This window comes from Piliocolobus tephrosceles, chromosome 13 (assembly GCF_002776525.5).
Source record: "Piliocolobus tephrosceles isolate RC106 chromosome 13, ASM277652v3, whole genome shotgun sequence".
Classification (NCBI taxonomy): Eukaryota; Metazoa; Chordata; class Mammalia; order Primates; family Cercopithecidae; genus Piliocolobus; species Piliocolobus tephrosceles.
Genome location: NC_045446.1, coordinates 83,626,306 through 83,645,211, shown reverse-complemented (window position 1 = coordinate 83,645,211; position 18,906 = coordinate 83,626,306). Strand labels below are relative to the sequence as shown.

Sequence of the window (18,906 nt, the reverse complement as noted above, 5' to 3'; positions counted from 1 at the left end):
TATCTAGCTTTTTATCTTTGTAGCTATCTTATTTAGGAATAAAACGGGAGGCAGGTGTCTGACATATTTCCCAGCTTGACTTTTCTTTCGGCTTAGTGGTTTTAGGGTTCCAAGATTTATTTTCCTTTCACAAATCCATTTACACATCCAGTTAGATTACATTTCACGAGGTATGGAGAAACATTTAGGCCAAACTTAAAATATGTAAGGAGGCAGCTTTAGGCTAAACTTAATTTAACAGTGTACAGTACAATATAGGGCAATACTGGCCGGGTGCGGTGGCTCACGCCTGTAATCCAAGAACTTTGGGAGGCAGAGGCAGGCAGATTACCTGAGGTCAGGAATTCGAGACCAGCGTGGCCAACATGGCAAAACCCCATCTCTACTAAAAATACAAAAATTAGCTAGGCCTGGTGGTGTGTGCCTGTAGTCCCAGCTACTCCAGAGGCCAAGGTAGGAGAATCACTTGAACCTGGGAGGCAGAGATTGCAGTGAGCCAAGATTGCACCATTGCACTCCAGCCTGGGCAACTCCATCTCAAAAAACAAAAAACAAACAAGAAACAATATAGGGCAATACTGATAGGATTTGTTCTATTTTATTTCAATTATTTTTTCACCTAAGTTAGGGCTTAGAAAACGAAATTGTAAAACATGGCACTTTGGCATGCTGAGTGCTTTGAATTAAGGAATATTAAAAGGTCTCAGAAATCAGCCTCAGAACCAACAGATCTCTCTGACCTTCCTCCGCTTCCCCATCTCTCTGACCTTCTTCCTTTCCTGAAACATCTGGAAGGACTCTGGAACTTCCTTTTGTGAGTAGGGAAGCTTCTTTCTAAACAAAAGAAAAAAAGAAAAAGAAAAAAAGCAGTGATTCCCCTTTCTAGGAATCTCATCAAATAACCAGAAAAGGTTAACCACCAAAAAGATAAGACACTGGGAGCTGTCACTATGTCCAGACAGGCTTTTCTCTGTTTTGTTTGTTTGTTTTTGTTTTTTGAGACAGAGTCTCACTCTGTCACCCAGGCTGGAGTGCAGTGGCATGATCTCCACTCACTGCAACCTCTGCCTCCCACGTTCAAGTGATTCTCCTGCCTCAGCCTCTGGAGTAGCTGAAATTACAGGTGCCTGCCACCATGCCCGATTAATTTTTCTATTTTTAGTAGGGATGGGGTTTCTCCATGTTGGCCAGGCTGGTCTCAAACTCCTGACCTCAGGTGATCCACCCGCCTCGGCCTCCCAAGATGCTGGGATTATAGGCATAAGCCACTGTGCCCGATCTGGCTTTTCATTTATTCTTCTGAGTGCAGCTCCAAGAGGATTATCTGAGAGATATTATCTATATAAGATAATCTTTGCTCACAGTTAAGTTCTGCCCCTCATCTTCCTGCCACCTCCCCCAGAGTTCAAAATAACTTTCTTCCGGGCCATTGTTCTTGGAGCTCATTCATTTCCTCTAAAAATCTTTTATTCCTATACCCCCCTGCCCACCATCTCCTCTTCTTCTATGAAGAAGGGTATATAAACATCTGGACCTCATTAGATTATTGAGTAATCATTCTCCTGAGGTTCTCTCATGATTATGCACATTAAATAAAGTTTGTATGCCGTTTTCTCCTGTTAGTCTGCTTTTTGTCAGTTTATTTTCAATGAGCCTTCAGAAAGAGTGAAAGGGAAGCTTGGTCTTCTCCTCTATGCATGTCAGTGTCCCCTCTAGACCGAGCTCTTCCAGGTCAGGGACTATGTCTTATTCATCTTTGTATTCATAGTATCTGGCACAGTATGTACCAGGACAATATGTACCATGTATACCAGTAGAGTATGTACTAGTATATACTAATACCACTACAGCATGTACCAGAGCACCTAGTATAGTATGTAATAGTGAGTTGCTACTGAATGAAAGACTAGGCCACACAGAGGCTTTACAGATAAACTAAAAGGAAGCTGAGCTTTAAAACCAAAAGCAAATGGAAATCTGCAGTTAGGTGTTGTATTAGTCTGTTTCACATGCTGTAAAGACATACCTGAGACTGGGTAATTTATAAAAAAGAGAGGTTTAATGGGCTCATGGTTCTGCGGGTTGTATATGCTTCTGCTTCTGGGGAGGCCTCGGGAAACTTACAATCATGGGGCGAAGGCAAAGGGAAGCAGGCAGGCTGGGAACAGTGGCTCATGTCTGTACCCAGAATCTTGGGAGGCTGAAGTGGGAGGATCACTTGAGTCCAGGAGTTTGAGACCAGGTTGGGCAATGTGATGAAATCCTGCCTCTAAAAAAAAATAATAATAAAATAAAATAAAAATTAGCTGGGTGTGGCATGTGCCTGTAGTCCCAGCTACTCTGGAGGCTAAGGTGGGAGGATGGTTTGAGCCTGGGAGGCCAAGGTTGCAGTGAGCTGAGATCATGCCATTGCACTCTAGTCTGGGTAACAGAGTGATATCCTGTCTCAAAAAAAAAAAAAAAAAAGAAAAGAAAAAAAAATTTATAAGGGTAGGCAGGCACATGTTCACATGGCCAGCAGGAGACAAAGAGAGAGTGAAGTGGGAGGTGTTTTCAAACAAGCAGACCTTGGGAGAATTCTATCACAAGATAGCACCAGGGGAATGGTGCTAAATCATTAGAAAACTACACCCATGATTCAATCACCTCCCACAAAGCCCCACCTCCAAGCCTGAGGATTACAATTCAACATGAGACTTAGGTGGGGACACAGAGCCAAACCATATCAAGTATCTACTGTAGCGACAAATATTAGGTTGCCAATGCAAATAATATTCTAAATTTGAAGAAGTTAATCCTCATTGTGGTTAATATGAGTCAGAAAAACAGAGCATATCAGAGAAATGAAGCTAAAGGTAGGAGTTCTAGGAAGAGTAATCATAGATTTAGCCAATGAATATACCAGATTTTCTGCAGAAAATTCAGTGTTTAATATTTCATTATTTTAGTCATATAATTGCCCTGTCAGATTGTGTTCTGTTATCTGGAAGACCAAAATGAATGCGCTTTATCAACTAAGAAGAACCCTCAAGTTAAGAAAATGAAAGTTACCTATGGGTGGAGGGTTCAGGGCTTGGTTGGCATGGGAACTTCGCAAATTCCTAAGGCTACAAGAAAAACCACAATCTTGCTAAATTCGCTAAAAACAGGAGCTATTGGGAAAATTGTCAGAACCTTACCAAACCTGATTTACAATCCAAACCACTATAGCTCTGATTGGACAAAGGACTAGCCTTACAAAAATTCTTTCCTGATAAGCAACTGAAGACTTCAAACCAGTTTCAGCTAGTTTATAGAGACTGCATGCAAACTTTGTGTCCAATAGTTCACCTTTTGACATGAAGGGCCAAGTTCCACCTTATTTTAATGTTAATACCTTACCCCAAAGTGAACATGGTATGTGTGTTATATATATGTTTATCCATTGCACGTGTTCAACTTCCCTCGTAGATATGTATAACTTTTCTCCCAAACCTGCTGAATATGTTTTACTCTATTGTGCGATACAGGTCCTGTGAGGCATAAAAACCAACCTGCCCTTTTCCTTCTGGGAAGAGAGCACCTTTGGCATAAGCTGGAGATTCTCTTCCTGCTGTGCAAACTGAAATCACCAATATAGCGCTCCTTTCTACTATTTAGCCATCCTTGTGGTCTTTTGGATGACATTTTCTTTTTCTTTAAAGAAACATGGTCTGACTCTTTTGCCAAGGTTGGACTGAGGTGATGCCATCTGGATTCACTATAGCTTCAGCCTCCAGGTCTCAAGTGATCCTCCCACCTCAGCCTCCCAAGTAGCTGGGACAACAGGTATGTGCCACCATGCCCAGCTAATTTTTTTAGTTTTTGTAGAGATGGGGTCTATGTTACCCAGGCTGGTCTCAAACTCCTGGGCTCAAGTGATCCTCCCACCTCAGTCTTCCAAAATGCTGGGATTTACAGGCATGAGCCATTGCACCTGACTGGATGACAATTCTTTAGGTTTATCTGTGCTCTTATTTTAGGTTTGGAAAGATGGTATGACACTGTGATGTATAATAAGACACGCAGTATGTATAGATAGTCTTAGTCCCAGTGTTCTGGCACACAGCTCCTAAAACCCTGGGAATCGCCAAAGTGATAAATGGTTTTTGTATGCTAATAAAATGACAGTGTTAAGTGGGTTTCTGCATGCCGGAAGCTCCTGGATAGCTTCAGGATGGGGGCTCCTTGCCCAGGAACTAACCAGTGATTAAAGAGTTATGACTTTCAGCCCCAACCCCAACCTTGAAAGAGAGGAGAGGCTGAAGGTTGAGCTGATCACCGAAGGCCAATGATTTAATCAATTCTGCCTATATAAGGAAACCTCTATAAAATCCCAAAAGAAACGCAGAGGCAGGTGGATCACTTGAGCCCAGGAGTTCAAGACAAGCCCGGGTAACATGATGAGACCCCATCTCTACAAAAAATACAAAAATTGGCTGGGCATCATGGCGCACACCTGTTAGTCCCAGTTATTCAGAAGGTGAAGAGGGGAGGATTGCGTGAGCCTGGGAGGTGGAGGTTTCAGTGAGCGGAGATCATGCCACTGCACTCTAGCCTGGGTGACAGAGTGGGAACCTGTCTCAAAAACAAAAACAAAGCCAAAATCCAAAAGAAAAGGGTTTGGATACCTTCCAAATTGCTGAACATGTGGAGATGCCTAGAAGGTGGGGCACCCAGAAACAGTGTGGAAATTCTGGACTTTTGCTGGCCTTTCCATATGTATCTCTTCCATCTGGCTGTTCATCTGTATACTTTATTATATCTTTTATTAATAAACTGGAAAATATACGTAAAGTGTTTCCCTGAGTTAAATGATCTGCTCTAAGCAAATTAATCAAACCTGAAGAGGCAGGCATAGAGACTCCAATTTACAGTGGGTTGGTCAGAAGTACAGGTCACAACCTGAAGCTTGTGATTGGCATCGGAAGTGGGAGGCAGTCTTGGAGGATTGAACCATTAAACTGTGGGATCTGATGCTATCTCCAAGTAAATAGTGTTAGAATTCAATTCAATTATAGGATCCCCAGCTGATGCCTGCTGGAGAATTGCTTGGCGTGTGGGAAAAACCCCCATGCATCTGGTCACAGAAGCATTCTGTGTTATGCTGAGTGAATGTAAGAGTAAGAAGAGCACTTTGGGCCAGATGCCGTGCCTCATGCCTGTAATCCCAGCAATTTGGGAGGCTGAGACGGGCAGATCACTTGAGGCCAGGAGTTCGAGAACAGCCTGGCCAACATGGCAAAACCCTGTTTCTATGAAAAAATAAAACTAAGAAAAAATTTAAAAAGAAAAACATTTTGATTTTTCCCCCCATCATCTCTATTAAATGGTGTGAATGTACCTGGTCTCCAGGCTTTTTGAATTGTGTCTATCAGCAATACCATTTTGAACTGAAATTCCTAACATAAGAAATGTACACAAAACTATAGAAACTTAAAAGGATGAAATAAAATATATAAACAGATGTTCTAATATTCCCACACCCCTTGGAAGGTCATGTGTACCTGCTGCCCATGCACCTCATTTTGGAGGACACTAAAGGAAGAGTAAAGCCAGTGTTTATATCTGTAGTGTGAAGAGGCCCAGGACTGCTTCAGATGATCTTCATACCTGGAATCTGGCCTGAAATAAGCTCTGATCTGAAATCAGATCTGAAATCTGTAATTAAGAATCTGACTTAATGTATGTTTGACTGCCGGTGACTTTTAAGCCTTATCCCACCCTTCGTCCCATTATGCCCCACACCTCTGGCAAGCTAAGCAAGCCTGGGTGCTGGTAGTTGGAGCTTACAGTGAGCTGAGATGGCACCACTGTACTCCAGCCCGGGCGACAGAACGAGACTCCGTTTCAAAAAAAAAAAAAAAGGCCTGGGTGCTTGCCAGACATGGTGGCCCATGCCTGTAATCCCAGCACTTTGGGAGGCCGAGGCAGGAAGATGACTTGAGCCCAGCCTGGGCAACATAGTGAGACACAGTCTCTTAAAAAAAAATAAAGCAAGCAAGCCTGGGTATTTCCTTCTTTGATACCAGTGGGAAACTCAAACCACATGCAAGAAACATTACTCTGGCCCTACTCCCTAACCACCAAAAAACCCCAAGTCAGTCTCCTTCCCTGTTGTCAAATCCTGCTTAGGAGCTGCCCTGCCTTCCCCAGAAAGCTTATGTGAGTAACAACCCTTTCATAGTCTGTTGGTGTGTGTGTGGCTTCATCAGTCATTTTTTCTTTTTTTTTGAGACAGGGTCTCACTGTGTTGCCCAGACTACAGTGCAATGGTACAATCATAGCTCAATGCAACCTCCAACTTCTGGGCTGAAGGGATTCTCATGCCTCAGTCTCCTGAGCAGCTGGGACAACAGGTGTGCACAATCATGCCCAGATAATTAAAAAAAAAGTTTCTTTTTTTGCAGAGATGGGGGTCTCTGTATGCTGCCCAGGCTGGCCTTGAACTCCTGGCCTCAAGTGATCCTCCTACCTTGGCCTCCCTAAGTGCTAGGATTACAGGCATGAGCCACTGAACCTGGCTATCAGTCTGGACATTTGAACCAAATTTTTTTTTTTTTTTTTTGAGACGGAGTCTCGCTCTGTCGCCCAGGCTGGAGTGCAGTGGCTGGATCTCAGCTCACTGCAAGCTCCGCCTCCCGGGTGTACGCATTCTCCTGCCTCAGCCTCCCGAGTAGCTGGGACTACAGGCGCCCGCCACCTCGCCCGGCTAGTTTTTTGTATTTTTTAGTAGAGACGGGGTTTCACTAACCAGGATGGTCTCGATCTCCTGACCTCGTGATCCGCCCGTCTCGGCCTCCCAAAGTGCTGGGATTACAGGCTTGAGCCACCGCGCCCGGCCCTGAACCAAATTTTGAGTGTGGAATGCATCTTGTCTCAGTGTGGGATGGCCACAAAAAAATAGCATCCTCCTTTACAGTTCACCTACTGCTTTATTTCTTTTCATAGCACTTAATACCGCCTGACATATTACATATTTATTGTTTGTCTTCTGCACTAGACAGATCCCCAGCTTTAGTAAAGTGTTTGGTATAATCATTCGAGTGGCTACTTTGCTAGCACTGTTAAAAGCACTAGTGCGGCCGGGTGCGGTGGCTCAAGCCTGTAATCCCAGCACTTTGGGAGGCCAAGACGGGCGGATCACGAGGTCAGGAGATCGAGACCATCCTGGCTAACACGGTGAAACCCCGTCTCTACTAAAAATACAAAAAACTAGCCGGGCGAGGTGGCGGGCGCCTGTAGTCCCAGCTACTCCGGAGGCTGAGGCAGGAGAATGGCGTAAACCCGGGAGGCGGAGCTTGCAGTGAGCTGAGATCTGGCCACTGCACTCCAGCCTGGGCGACAGAGCAAGACTCCGTCTCAAAACAAAACAAAACAAAACAAAACAAAACAAAACAAAACAAAACAAAAAAAAGCACTAGTGCTACAGTTGTGAACAAGGCCCTTGCCTGTATGAAGTGTACACTCCAGAGAGCAGGGTAGATGTTCAATACATATTTGTTAAATGAAAGAATATTAATATTGTTTTTGTCTGGAGGTAAGATATTAGAAACATAATATACCAAAAATTAAATTTTTTATTCATTTTTTTGCATCAAAATAGTGCTTAAAATAATAGGAATTTATACTCACAAAACATAGCTAACATCCAGAGTAGACAATTAAAAAATATTATTTGAAAATTATGTACTTAGTACTAAAGACTTCCTAAATTTGTACATTAGCAAGATTGGCATTAGCACCATTAGAGAGTTGATTTTATTCAAAGAACATTCAGGAAAATTTCAACCATTACAATCAGTGAGTATAATTTTATATTTCAGCAAAGATAGTGGTCATGTTCAGCAACAGCCTCACTTGCAAATTAAAGTAAGCTCACTTCAATGTTGCACTTTGATGCTGTTTTTTTACCCCTTCTCTTGCAAATAACCAGTGAAATAAAAATTGTTTCTAACTGGCAATCGAAACAAGGGAGGAATTATGGCTAGCCAACTAGTTGCTAATGTTTGTGTTTTTATTTTTTATTTAAGAAAAACTTTAAATAATAGAGATGGGGTCTCACCATGGTGCCCAGGCTGGTCTTAAACTCCTAGACAATCCTCCCACTCGGCCTCTCAACATGCTGGGATCACAGGCTTCAGCCACCAGGCCCGGCCTGCTAATGTCTGTGAAAGGCAACTTGCAAACTTCTATGGTTTAACTTCACCAGAAGGGTAAAGGGCTCCCCACCTGCTACCTTGTTCTACGAAAAAATCTATACTCTGATTACTAGAATGGATTTTTAAAATTCAATACAAAGATTCAATAACTATCAACATTTGTAAACACTGATTTTTCTTTTTCTTTTTTCAAGTATTTTTTAATGTCCTGCAGGTAATAACACTGATTTTTCTAATACTCAGAAACATCTACTTAGCAGTTGTGATATTAATTTGCAAAATGTAATGTTATACAAATATAAGGTACTATTAACTACATAGTAGAAATAATTGCATGATTCCTGATGTTTATATTCAAGGTATAAACATGGCTGATTTTGCTGATACTATAGAATAAAAAAAAAAAGTTGCTATGTAAAAAATTAAAGAATATCTCAATTAGATATTTTTGTTCATAATCTCTTTCAGACAGATCTATGAAATAATATAGAATATACAATCAATATATCCTTTCATATGAAGTGAAAAAGAATGGGGTCTAAGTAGTGAGATCATTTCTGTTTTTCACTTTTTTAAAAAAACAGACAGGGTCTTGCTATGTTGCCCAAGCTGGTCTCAAACTCCTGGGCTCCAGTGTGCCTCCTGCCTCAGCCTCCCAAAGTGGTGGGATTATAGGCATGAGCCATTGTGCCTGGCCCGTGGGATCATTTCTATTGGTTTTATGTCCGTATCAATTAATGAGTCAATCAATTAATTAACCTTAATGATTTCTTTTTCTAAATAAGTATCAGCTGACTTAATCTCGCCCAATTGAATGAGACTTTTTTGGTTGATCAATGCGATAGAGAAACTCTGCAGGTAAGAAGTACCCAAGATATTCCACTATATCTGGAGTGGTGTCATAATGGTAGTGTCCACCTTCTCCATGATGACTGAAAAAATGAGTGTGCTCCAGTCGCAAATCAAACCCCTAGGATAACAGACAAACAATATGTTAGTACTCCAAGTATTGATTAGAGTTTAAGGGGGAAGGGATAACTTTTTATGTTGCAATAGTTTTCATTTTTTTTTTTTTTTTTTTGAGATGGAGTCTCACTCTGTCCACCAGGCTGGAGTGCAGTGGCGCGATCTCGGCTCACTGCAAGCTCCGCCTCCTGGGTTCACGCCATTCTCCTGCCTCAGCCTCCCGAGTAGCTGGGACTACAGGCGCCTGCCACCGCGCCCGGCTAATTTTTTGTATTTTTAGTAGAGACGGGGTTTCACGGTGGTCTCGATCTCCTGACCTTGTGATCCGCCTGCCTCGGCCTCCCAAAGTGCTGGGATTATAGGCGTGAGCCACCGCGCCCGGCCTCATTTTTTAAATAGGTAATACATTCACATGTTCTAAACTCAAAGGGGGCAAAATGATATATTCAGTAAAATGTATCTTCTTCTCTCTTGCCCTCACCATTTGCTCCCCTTCCTAGCAGTTGACCAATGTAAGCAGTTTCTTGTATATCCTTCCAGAAATATTTACTTTTATTTTTACTCAAATGTAGTATTTTGTACACACTTTACTGCATGTAACTTTTTTTCATGTAACAATATAGTTTTGAGATCTTTGTATATCAAATCATAAAAGAGCTTCCTCATTCTTTTATACTTATGTGGTATTCCACTGTGTATGTAACTTAACTGACATTTGCATTATTTCTAATTCTTTTGCTACTACAACACTGTAATGAATAACCTTTTAACTAATAATTTTACACAATTATGCATATATTTAAGTATAAAATCCTAGGCATGTAATCACTGGATCAAAAGATATGACCAGGCTAGGCACAGTAGCTCATGCCTGTAATCCCATCACTTTGGGAGGCTGAGGTGGGCAAATCACTTGAAGTCAGGAGCTTGACACCAGCCTGGTCAACATGGCAAAACCCTGTCTCTACCGAAAATACAAAAATTAGCCAGGTGTGGTGGTGAGCATCTGTAATCCCAGCTACTCAGGCGGGTGAGGCAGGAGAATTGCGTGAACCCAGGAGGTGGAGGTTGCAGTGAGCTGAGATCGCATCACTGCACTCCAGCCTGGGCAACAGAGCGGGACTCTGTCACAAAAAATAAAAAAAAGAAAAGATAAGGCCAATATTTTAGTAGGTATTTGCTTTGAATTGGTAAAATTTTTTCTAGTGTATAGTATTATAATATAATGAACACCAAACAAGATGACAGGAGACCTGAATCCTAGTTGTGACTCTACTATTTGTTTTTTTTGAGATGGTGGTTACACTGTTACCCAGGCTGGTCTCAAACTTCTGGATTCAAGTCAGCCTCCTCGGTACCTAAGAATACTGGGGCATGCCACCATGCCCAGCTACACCTGCTATTTAATAAAATAATTTTGGGTGTTATTTAAAATGCCTGTGCCTTCATTTTCTGAAAGGTAAAATCTGCTCTGCCTAACTCATAGGATGATGAAGAGCTCCCCTATCTTCCAAAATAATTCTAGAGACTACCCTAATTCTTTTTGTTTTTTTTTTCAGATGGAGTCTCGCTCTGTCGCCCAGGCTGGAGTGCAGTGGCCGGATCTCAGCTCACTGCAAGCTCCGCCTCCTGGGTTCACGCCATTCTCCTGCCTCAGCCTCCCGAGTAGCTGGGACTACAGGTGCCCACCGCCTCGCCCGGCTAGTTTTTTGTATTTTTTAGTAGAGACGGGGTTTCACCGTGTTAGCCAGGATGGTCTCGATCTCCTGACCTCGTGATCCGCCCGTCTCGGCCTCCCAAAGTGCTGGGATTACAGGCTTGAGCCACCGAGCCCAGCCCTAATTCTTAAATAACAACAACACATGGTTGGGCGTGGTGGCTCACGCTTGTAATCCTAACACTTTAGGAGGCAGAGGTGAGTGGATCACCTGAGGCCATGGGTTTGAGACCAGCCTGACCAATGTGGTGAAACCCTGTCTACTAAAAATACAAAAATTGGCCGGGCGCGGTGGCTCAAGCCTGTAATCCCAGCACTTTGGGAGGCCGAGACGGGCAGATCACGAGGTCAGGAGACCGAGACCATCCTGGCTAACACGGTGAAACCCTGTCTCTACTAAAAAATACAAAAAACTAGCCGGGCGAGGTGGCGGGCGCCTGTAGTCCCAGCTACTCGGGAGGCTGAGGCGGGAGAATGGCGTAAACCCGGGAGGCGGAGCTTGCAGTGAGCTGAGATCCGGCCACTGCACTCCAGCCTGGGCGACAGAGCGAGACTCCAACTCAAAAAAACAAAAAAAAAAAAAAAAATACAAAAATTAGCCTGGCATGGTGGTGCGTGCCTATAATCCCAGCTACCCGGGAGGCTGAGGCAGTTCAATCACTTGAACCCAGGAGGCAGAGGTTGCAGTGAGCTGAGATCGTGCCATTGGACTCCAGCCTGGGCAACAAGAGTGAAACTCTGTCTCAAAACACCACCACCACAAAAATTGCCTAGTTGTTAAAGATTATCCTGCCAGGCGCAATGGCTCACGCCTGTAATCCCAGCACTTTGGGAGGCTGAGGCAGGCGGATCATGAGGTCAGGAGATCGAGACCATCCTGGCTAACACAGCGAAACCCCGTCTCTACTAAAAAATACAAAAAATAAGTCGGGCGTGGTGGTGGGCTCCTGTAGTCCCAGCTACTCGAGAGGCTGAGGCAGGAGTATGGCGGGAACCTGGGAGGCCGAGCTTGCAGTGAGCCCTGATCGCACCACTGCACTCCAGCCTGGCCAGAGCGAGACTCTGCCTCAAAAAAAAAGATTATCCTAAAAATCAAGCATCAAACATTATCATTATAGTATAATATAAAAAACAGACACAGACTTACTGGGTCTCTAGAGACAAAAACTGGTAGACAAACCAAAGGAGCCTTCATCTCATAAAAATGCAACCATTTATTCACCTCTTCATCAGAGTTCAAGGGGCAAGAAGAAAATTCTGCAGGCTACAACAAAAGATAATTATATAGGTAAACATACTGAATATTACGAAGAATTAAAATTTTTAAAAATATATTTTATTTACTTATTATTAATTTTTAATTATACTTTAAGTTCTGGGTTACATGTGCAGAACATGCAGTTTTGTTACATAGGTATACACGTGCCCTGGTGGTTTGCTGCACCCATCAACCCGTCACCTACATTAGGTATTTCTCCTAATGTTATCCCTCCCCTACCCCCCCAACCCCCCGACAGGCCCTGGTGTGTGATGTTCCCCTCCCTGTGTCCACGTGTTCCCACTGTTCAACTCCCACTTATGAGTGAGAACATGCGGTGTTTGGTTTTCTGATCTTGTGATAGTTTGCTGAGAATGATGGTTTCCAGCTTCATCCATGTCCCTGCAAAGGACATAAATTTACCCTTTTTTATAGCTGCATAGTATTCCATGGTGTATAGGTACATTTTCTTAATCCAGTCTATCATTGATGGACATTCGGGTTAGTTCCAAGTCTTTGCTATTGTGTATAGTGCTGCAATAAACCTATGTGTGCATGTGTCTTTGTCGTAGAATGATTTATAATCCTTTGGGTATATGCCCAGTAATGGGACTGCTGGGTCAAATGGTATTTCCAGTTCTAGATCTTTGAGGAATCGCCACACTGACCTCCACAATGGTTGAACTAATTTACACTCCCACGAACAGTATAAAAGCGTTTCTATTTTTCCACAACCTCTCCAGCATCTGTTGTTTCCTGACAGGGTCTGGCTCTGTCACCCAGGCTGGAGTGCAGTGGGATGATCACGGTGGGCCTGGAAAAGGCACAAGTTTCCACTATGGTGTGTGGGATTGGCAACTGGGCCCCCAGCCTTCAGGCCTCCCTGGCCTGAAGGTAGGGCCTTACCGGAAACCCGTCCCCTTCTCCTCCGAAACCTGTCTGCCTCCTGCTGCCAATCATGGAATCCAGGCTGTATGTGCCAAGGGGTGCTTGAAGGCCAGTGCAGAGCTGCCCTCAGCCCTCGCTCAGCTTCCCTTCTATGCTCATGTCAGCGCCGAAAATTCAGAAGGGGCCAGGGCAGCAGGGGGCTGGTGTATCTGCAGTGCCCTGAGCGTGTGCACACCTGGCTGGGCTGTGACAGCAACCAGGCTCTGCCTGACTTTGCTCTTGGATCAGAGCAGGCGCTGACAGCAGGGAGAAGCCAGGCAGTGGGAGCAGGCATTTCCAAACCTGCAAGAGCAGTGGGGGCCTTCCCAGACCCTGAAGACAGCAGGAATGCCTAGGTCCGCAGCCACCATTTGGGCAGCTGCAGCTGCGTGGAGAAGGCGGGGCTCCTGCCTACTCTGTGGAGTAGGAGGCCCAGGTCTGCAGTCACGGGTTTGAGCTGCTGCAGCTGTGCCTGGCAAGATGGGGCTCTCACCTGTTCCAGCCGGGAGAGCACAGGGATGCCAGGGACCACAGCCATGGCTTGGGCGATTGCAGCGGCACCAAGGAAGCTCCAGCGACAACTCGGAAGGGGCGGGACTCCCACTTGTCTTCAGCTCCCACCCACTCCATGGAATGTGTAGCCTCAGCTGTGCCTCCCTGCTGTAGCCACTCCAGACAGCCTGCCGCTGCCATCATCACTATGTTGACCAGGCTGGTTTTGAATTCCTGGCCTCCGGTGGTCCTCCCACCTCGGCCTCCCAAAGTGCTAGGATTACAGGCATGAGTCATTTTGCAGGCCTTGAATTTATCTTGATCTTAAAAACAAACATATCCAAAATAAAGTTCTAATATATTAACATGGATAAAAACATTATCTTACAATCTGATTTACAATATTATCATTTAAAATTTAAAGTAATACAATCATAGTAAAAAGGATTTGTTTAGAGTGTCTTTGAATGTAGAATTCCCAACATATACCTTACAATTCTAAGATCTGGCCCAGCGCAGTGTTTCACATCTGTAATCCCAGCACCTGAGGTGGGTGGATCAGCCTAGGTCAGGAGTTCGACACCAGTCTGACCAACGTGGCAAAACCTTGTCTCCACTAAAACTACAAAATAAGCCCAGCGTGGTGCTGCATGCCTATAATCCCAGCTACTCAGCAGGCTGAGGCAGGAGAATCCCTTGAATCCGGGAGGTGGAGGCTGCAGTGAGCCAAGATCGTGCCACTGCACTCCAGTGTGGGCAACAGAGCAAGGTTCCGTTTAAAAAAAAAAAAAAAATCCTGAGATCTTAAACATGTGCACACATACAAACTCCTTCATGCATGTATGCACACATGGGCTCTTACCATAATGTGAGACTTCACTTTTCCCTTCTGAATTATGAAAGTACCTCCCATTCCTACAGGCTTATTTCCATAATGTTTTTCCAGGGTCTGTCTCATACAAGTCACAAAGTTAAGTGGTCCAGTTCTTCTTTTGGCTTTCACCTCAATTACCTATAGAGGACACAAAGGTGCGTATCATTGACTACGCTGCAAAATAACTACCGAAGTAAAATATTATATAATTTAATGCTATCAAACAAATATTCTGTTCTTTGCTTAGAGCCCCCAGATCTGAGTTGAGATGTCGCAATCCTGTGAGTCTTGATCAATCATATATATATGTATATACACACACACACGTACATATCAGTTATATGTAATTTATAAATAAGTCTTAAGCATGCTTTCTTGAACTGAGAAACTGAGAAAGACAAGTTTCTCAGTGTAGACAAGTACTACACTGAACTCTAGAGACTCTTAACATATGTGTCAAGGCAGTCAAATATTGAGAATTACCTGCTTTAAAGGAATTAACCTTTGGTAAGTGGGGATGAGAAGAAAATGATTACATTTTCTCACTTCCCTTAAAAATCTGTACTATATTATCTCTACAACTTGGAAGTTAAGTACTTTCAGTTCTCAATCTCTTATCTCAAAGTAGTCGAAGAGGCTATCTCTACTGACAAAACTGGAGAGTCTTCACAAAAGCTAACACTGAAATCATCTTTTTGTGTACTAACAGGAAGTAAATATGAAGTAAGGCATTAGTTTTCCTTACTTTCTTCTTGCTGTAAGTTTTTGCTACCACCATTTCTATCTAGAGCAATGTATGATTCATCAGAAAGGAGCAAATAACCTATTTACTACCTGTAAGTAGGCATTATTTATTTTAGCTGTATGGTTCATGTAGATGACTAACTCACTCTCCAAATTAATATTCTATTATCTTTTAGTTCTCAGAAAAAGGTCTTCCTTACTAAGTAGTCTTCTGTTTTTTTTTTTTTTTGAGACAGGTCTTGCTGTCACCCAGGTAGGAGTACAGTGGTGTGATCATAGCTTGTTGCAGCCTCAAACACCTGGCCACAAGGGATCCTCCTGCCTCCTGAGTAGCTAGGACTATAGGCATGTACCACATCTGGCTAATTAAAAACATAAATTTTTTTTTTTTTTTGAGACAGGGTCTTGCTACGTTGCCCAGGCTGGTCTGAAACTGCCAGACTTAAGTGATCCTCCAGCTTTGGACTCTCAAAGGACTGGAATTATAGGCATGAGCCATTGTGCCAGCCGTACTATTCTTTTTTTTTTTTTTGGAGACAGAGTCTTGCTTTGTTGCCCAGGCTGGAGTGCAATGGTGCGATTTTGGTTCATTGCAACCTCTGTCTCCCAGGTTCAAGCAATTCTCCTGCCTCAGCCTCCCAAGTAGCTGGGACTACAGGTGTGTGCCACCTTCCCTGTCTAATTTTAGTATTTTTAGTAGAGATGAGGTTTCACCATGTTGGCCAGACTGGTCTCAAACTCTTGACCTCAGGTGATCCACCCACCTCGGCCTCCCAAAGTGCTGGGATTACAGTCATAAGCCACCGCACCCGGCCTCCAGCCATATTATTCTTAACCTTAGTTTGAAAGATGACTTTTGCTCTGCCTTTCGTATTCTCTGAATCTTTCATTACTGGGTTAAAGAGCTTTGACTTAGGAAGCTCTAATTTTCTTTTTCTTTTGAGACAGAGTCTCACTCAGTGGCCCAGACTGGAGTGCAGTGGCATGATCTTGGCTCACTGCAACCTCTGCCTTCTGGGTCTGAGCGATTCTCTCACCTCAGCCTCCTGAGTAGCTGGGACGACAGGCACACACCACCACACCCTGCTAATTTTTGTATTTTTTGGTACAGATGGGGTTTCACCATGTTGGCCAGGCTGGTCTTGAACTCCTGACTTCAAGTTGACCTCAAGTTATCCATCCAGCTTGGCCTCCCAAAGTGGGAAGCTCTAATTTTCTTAGCAAAACCATATTTGTGGCAGTAAAAGTTCACATTTTTAGCTATCTGAGAACATTTAGGGAATATTGTATTTTTATAGACAAAATCACCTTGCCAGGTTGGCCCTCACTGGCAAAAAGATTAGCCAGTAATGCACACTCAAAATCATGATGTTTCTCACTGTATTTCTCCAGGAGGCACTCTCCATCTGCAGGGTTTACATGGGCAAAGTAACTACCATTCACAGGAGGCTTGTGTTCACTTTCTGTTTGAATAACTGGCATAAACTGAAAAGAAAGTGAGGCAATTAGTCAATCTTTGTATCTCTGCAAAGAGAATATCTTGAATAATGTTATAAAACATTTAATCCTTTTAAGACATTTCAGTTCAAGTCCTAATAAGAGAACATACAATACATAATATTTAATTTTAGACATAACAAACTTGAAAAACATTTTATTAGATATTTATAGGCCGGGCACTGTGGCTCACGCCTGTAATCCCAGCACTTTGGGAGGCCAAGGGGGCAGATCATAAGGTCAAGAGATCAAGACCATCTTGGCCAACATGGTGAAACCCCGTCTCTACCAAAAATACAAAAATTAGCTGGGTGTGGTGGCGTGTGCCTGTAGTCCTAGCTACTCAGGAGGCTGAGGCAAAAGGAGTGCTTGAACCTGGGAGGTGGAGGTTGCAGTGAGCCAAGATCGCGCCACTGCACTTCAGCATGGCGACAGAGTGAGGCTCTGTCTCAAAAAAAAAAAAAAAAAAGACATTTATAGTATTTCTTACAGTGTATCTATAACTTGCATTAAATATTTTATTTTAATTTTAAACTTTTTTTCCTAACTTGAACACTAGGCAAATTGTATTAATGTTTCTGCAAAGAACTTGTATGACTACTATTAGTCATATCTGAAGAGGTTATAAGAGAATGAGCAGACTTAAGTCTTGTATTCATGAGATTCAAAGAAACAGTAATATTTTCATATGATAATAATATATATTAGTAATAACTATTAACTTTTATAAATAACCATCATACTATTGTGATAGTTTCCTACTATTTGGTCTGGAAGAAGTTGACTAGATCACTAATATTCCATTCACCTTCTAATCCAAAGCTGCCTGCATACCCAAAGCAAGGATTTATAGAGAAATTAGGAATCCTGTAAGAATATAAATGTTTTATAATCCAGAACTTTCAACAGAATACCACAGAACCCTGCATTTATCTAAGGCTGAACCTATAACCTAAGAAAATCTAAAACTATAAGTTAGTACTCCATTATAGTTAGTCCAGTTGGAATGTGTGCTATAGCAGAAATCTATATCAAGCAGTATCAAACCTGCAGAGAGACTTACAATTCACTCAGAAAGTAGGATTTTTGGCACTAAAAGCAAAAAGACAAATCAAATGTCAAATCAATAAAGTAAAATAATTTTCTTATACATGCTGACCTCAGAATTGAACCCGAGAGTCTGAAATGGACCTGCTCCTGCTCCAAGAATAAAAGCTCCAGGCAGCTTGATTTCTTTTGCAACTTTATTCAGATCATAAACCTATAGAAGACGAAAAAATATTATTTAAGTCACAACTTGTATGAAGTCCCTAGTTTACCTTTTATTATTGATCCATTAGCACTTCCTTGCCAATTGATCAACAGGTCTTCTAATAATAAACAGAGTAATCAACCCAACTTCTACAATCTTCATGTGAATATGCAGAGTAAAAGTACTTACTTTTTTTTGGTTTACAAGAGGCAATAAGTAAGGCACACCTCCTACTTCTGCAATTCTAGTTTTCCCACAGATGCCTAAAAAAAAACCAAAAAACAAAAACACAAGCCATCTTAAAAATAGGCAAACATCTAATTTAATAATAAAATGCCAGAAGACATGAATTTAATTTATTAACAGTATATAACTTCTCCATTCTCATAAAGTTTTACAAATAACAGGGATTGGAAGATATAAGTAGCTAGAACCCCTGTCCTGTTTTAAGTACCTGTCTGTGTCTCTAATATCATCATAACCAAGCATGGCTTATATAGTTGGTGGCATAAACTTAATACAAGGCAAGGGCAAGGGTTAGAACTGGGGCCAAAGTTTGGATTGGGTAAGGTTTCTAGAATGTCTTTTAACGCCTTATTTCTTTAAAAAAATCTATTTTGGGGTGGTTTTTGTTTTTTGTTTTTTTTGGCTAAAATTGTTTTTTAATTTTTAATTTAAAATATTTTGCTCTGATAGAATGTAAAATCTTAGGCGGTGGCTCATGCCTGTAATCCCAGCACTTTGGGAGGCCGAGGTGGGCGTATCATGAGGTCAGGAGATTGAGACCATTCTGGCTAATACGGTGAAACCTCATCTCTACTAAAAATACAAAAAATTAGCCAGGCATTGTGGCACGTGCCTGTAGTCTCAGCTACTCGGGAGGCTGAGGCATGAGAATTGCTTGAGCCCGGGAGGCAGAGGTTGCAGTGAGCTGAGATCATGCCACTGAACTCCAGCCTGGTGACAGAGCGAGACTCTGTCTCAAAAAAAAAAAAAAAA

At 42.6% G+C, this 18,906-nt stretch overlaps 1 protein-coding gene across 4 annotated transcripts in view; it reads right to left on the bottom strand.

The window, feature by feature from the left end:
- Positions 1-606: 606 nt before the first annotated feature.
- The window catches only part of C13H11orf54 (chromosome 13 C11orf54 homolog), a 29,487-nt gene continuing 11,187 nt past the window's right edge, over positions 607-18,906 (bottom strand). The window contains exons 4-9 of one of the 4 annotated variants that reach the window (XM_023209194.3): positions 18,097-18,170; positions 17,815-17,916; positions 16,467-16,643; positions 14,403-14,552; positions 12,011-12,127; positions 607-834 (exon numbers count right to left, since the gene is read on the bottom strand). In XM_023209194.3, the coding sequence (XP_023064962.2) occupies positions 694-834; positions 12,011-12,127; positions 14,403-14,552; positions 16,467-16,643; positions 17,815-17,916; positions 18,097-18,170 (761 nt within the window). In that variant the 3' untranslated portion in view covers positions 607-693. Of the gene's footprint in view, positions 835-7,583; positions 9,151-12,010; positions 12,128-14,402; positions 14,553-16,466; positions 16,644-17,814; positions 17,917-18,096; positions 18,171-18,906 lie in introns of those variants that run through there. The other 3 variants (XM_023209193.2, XM_023209195.3, XM_023209196.2) reach the window with 3 other exon arrangements.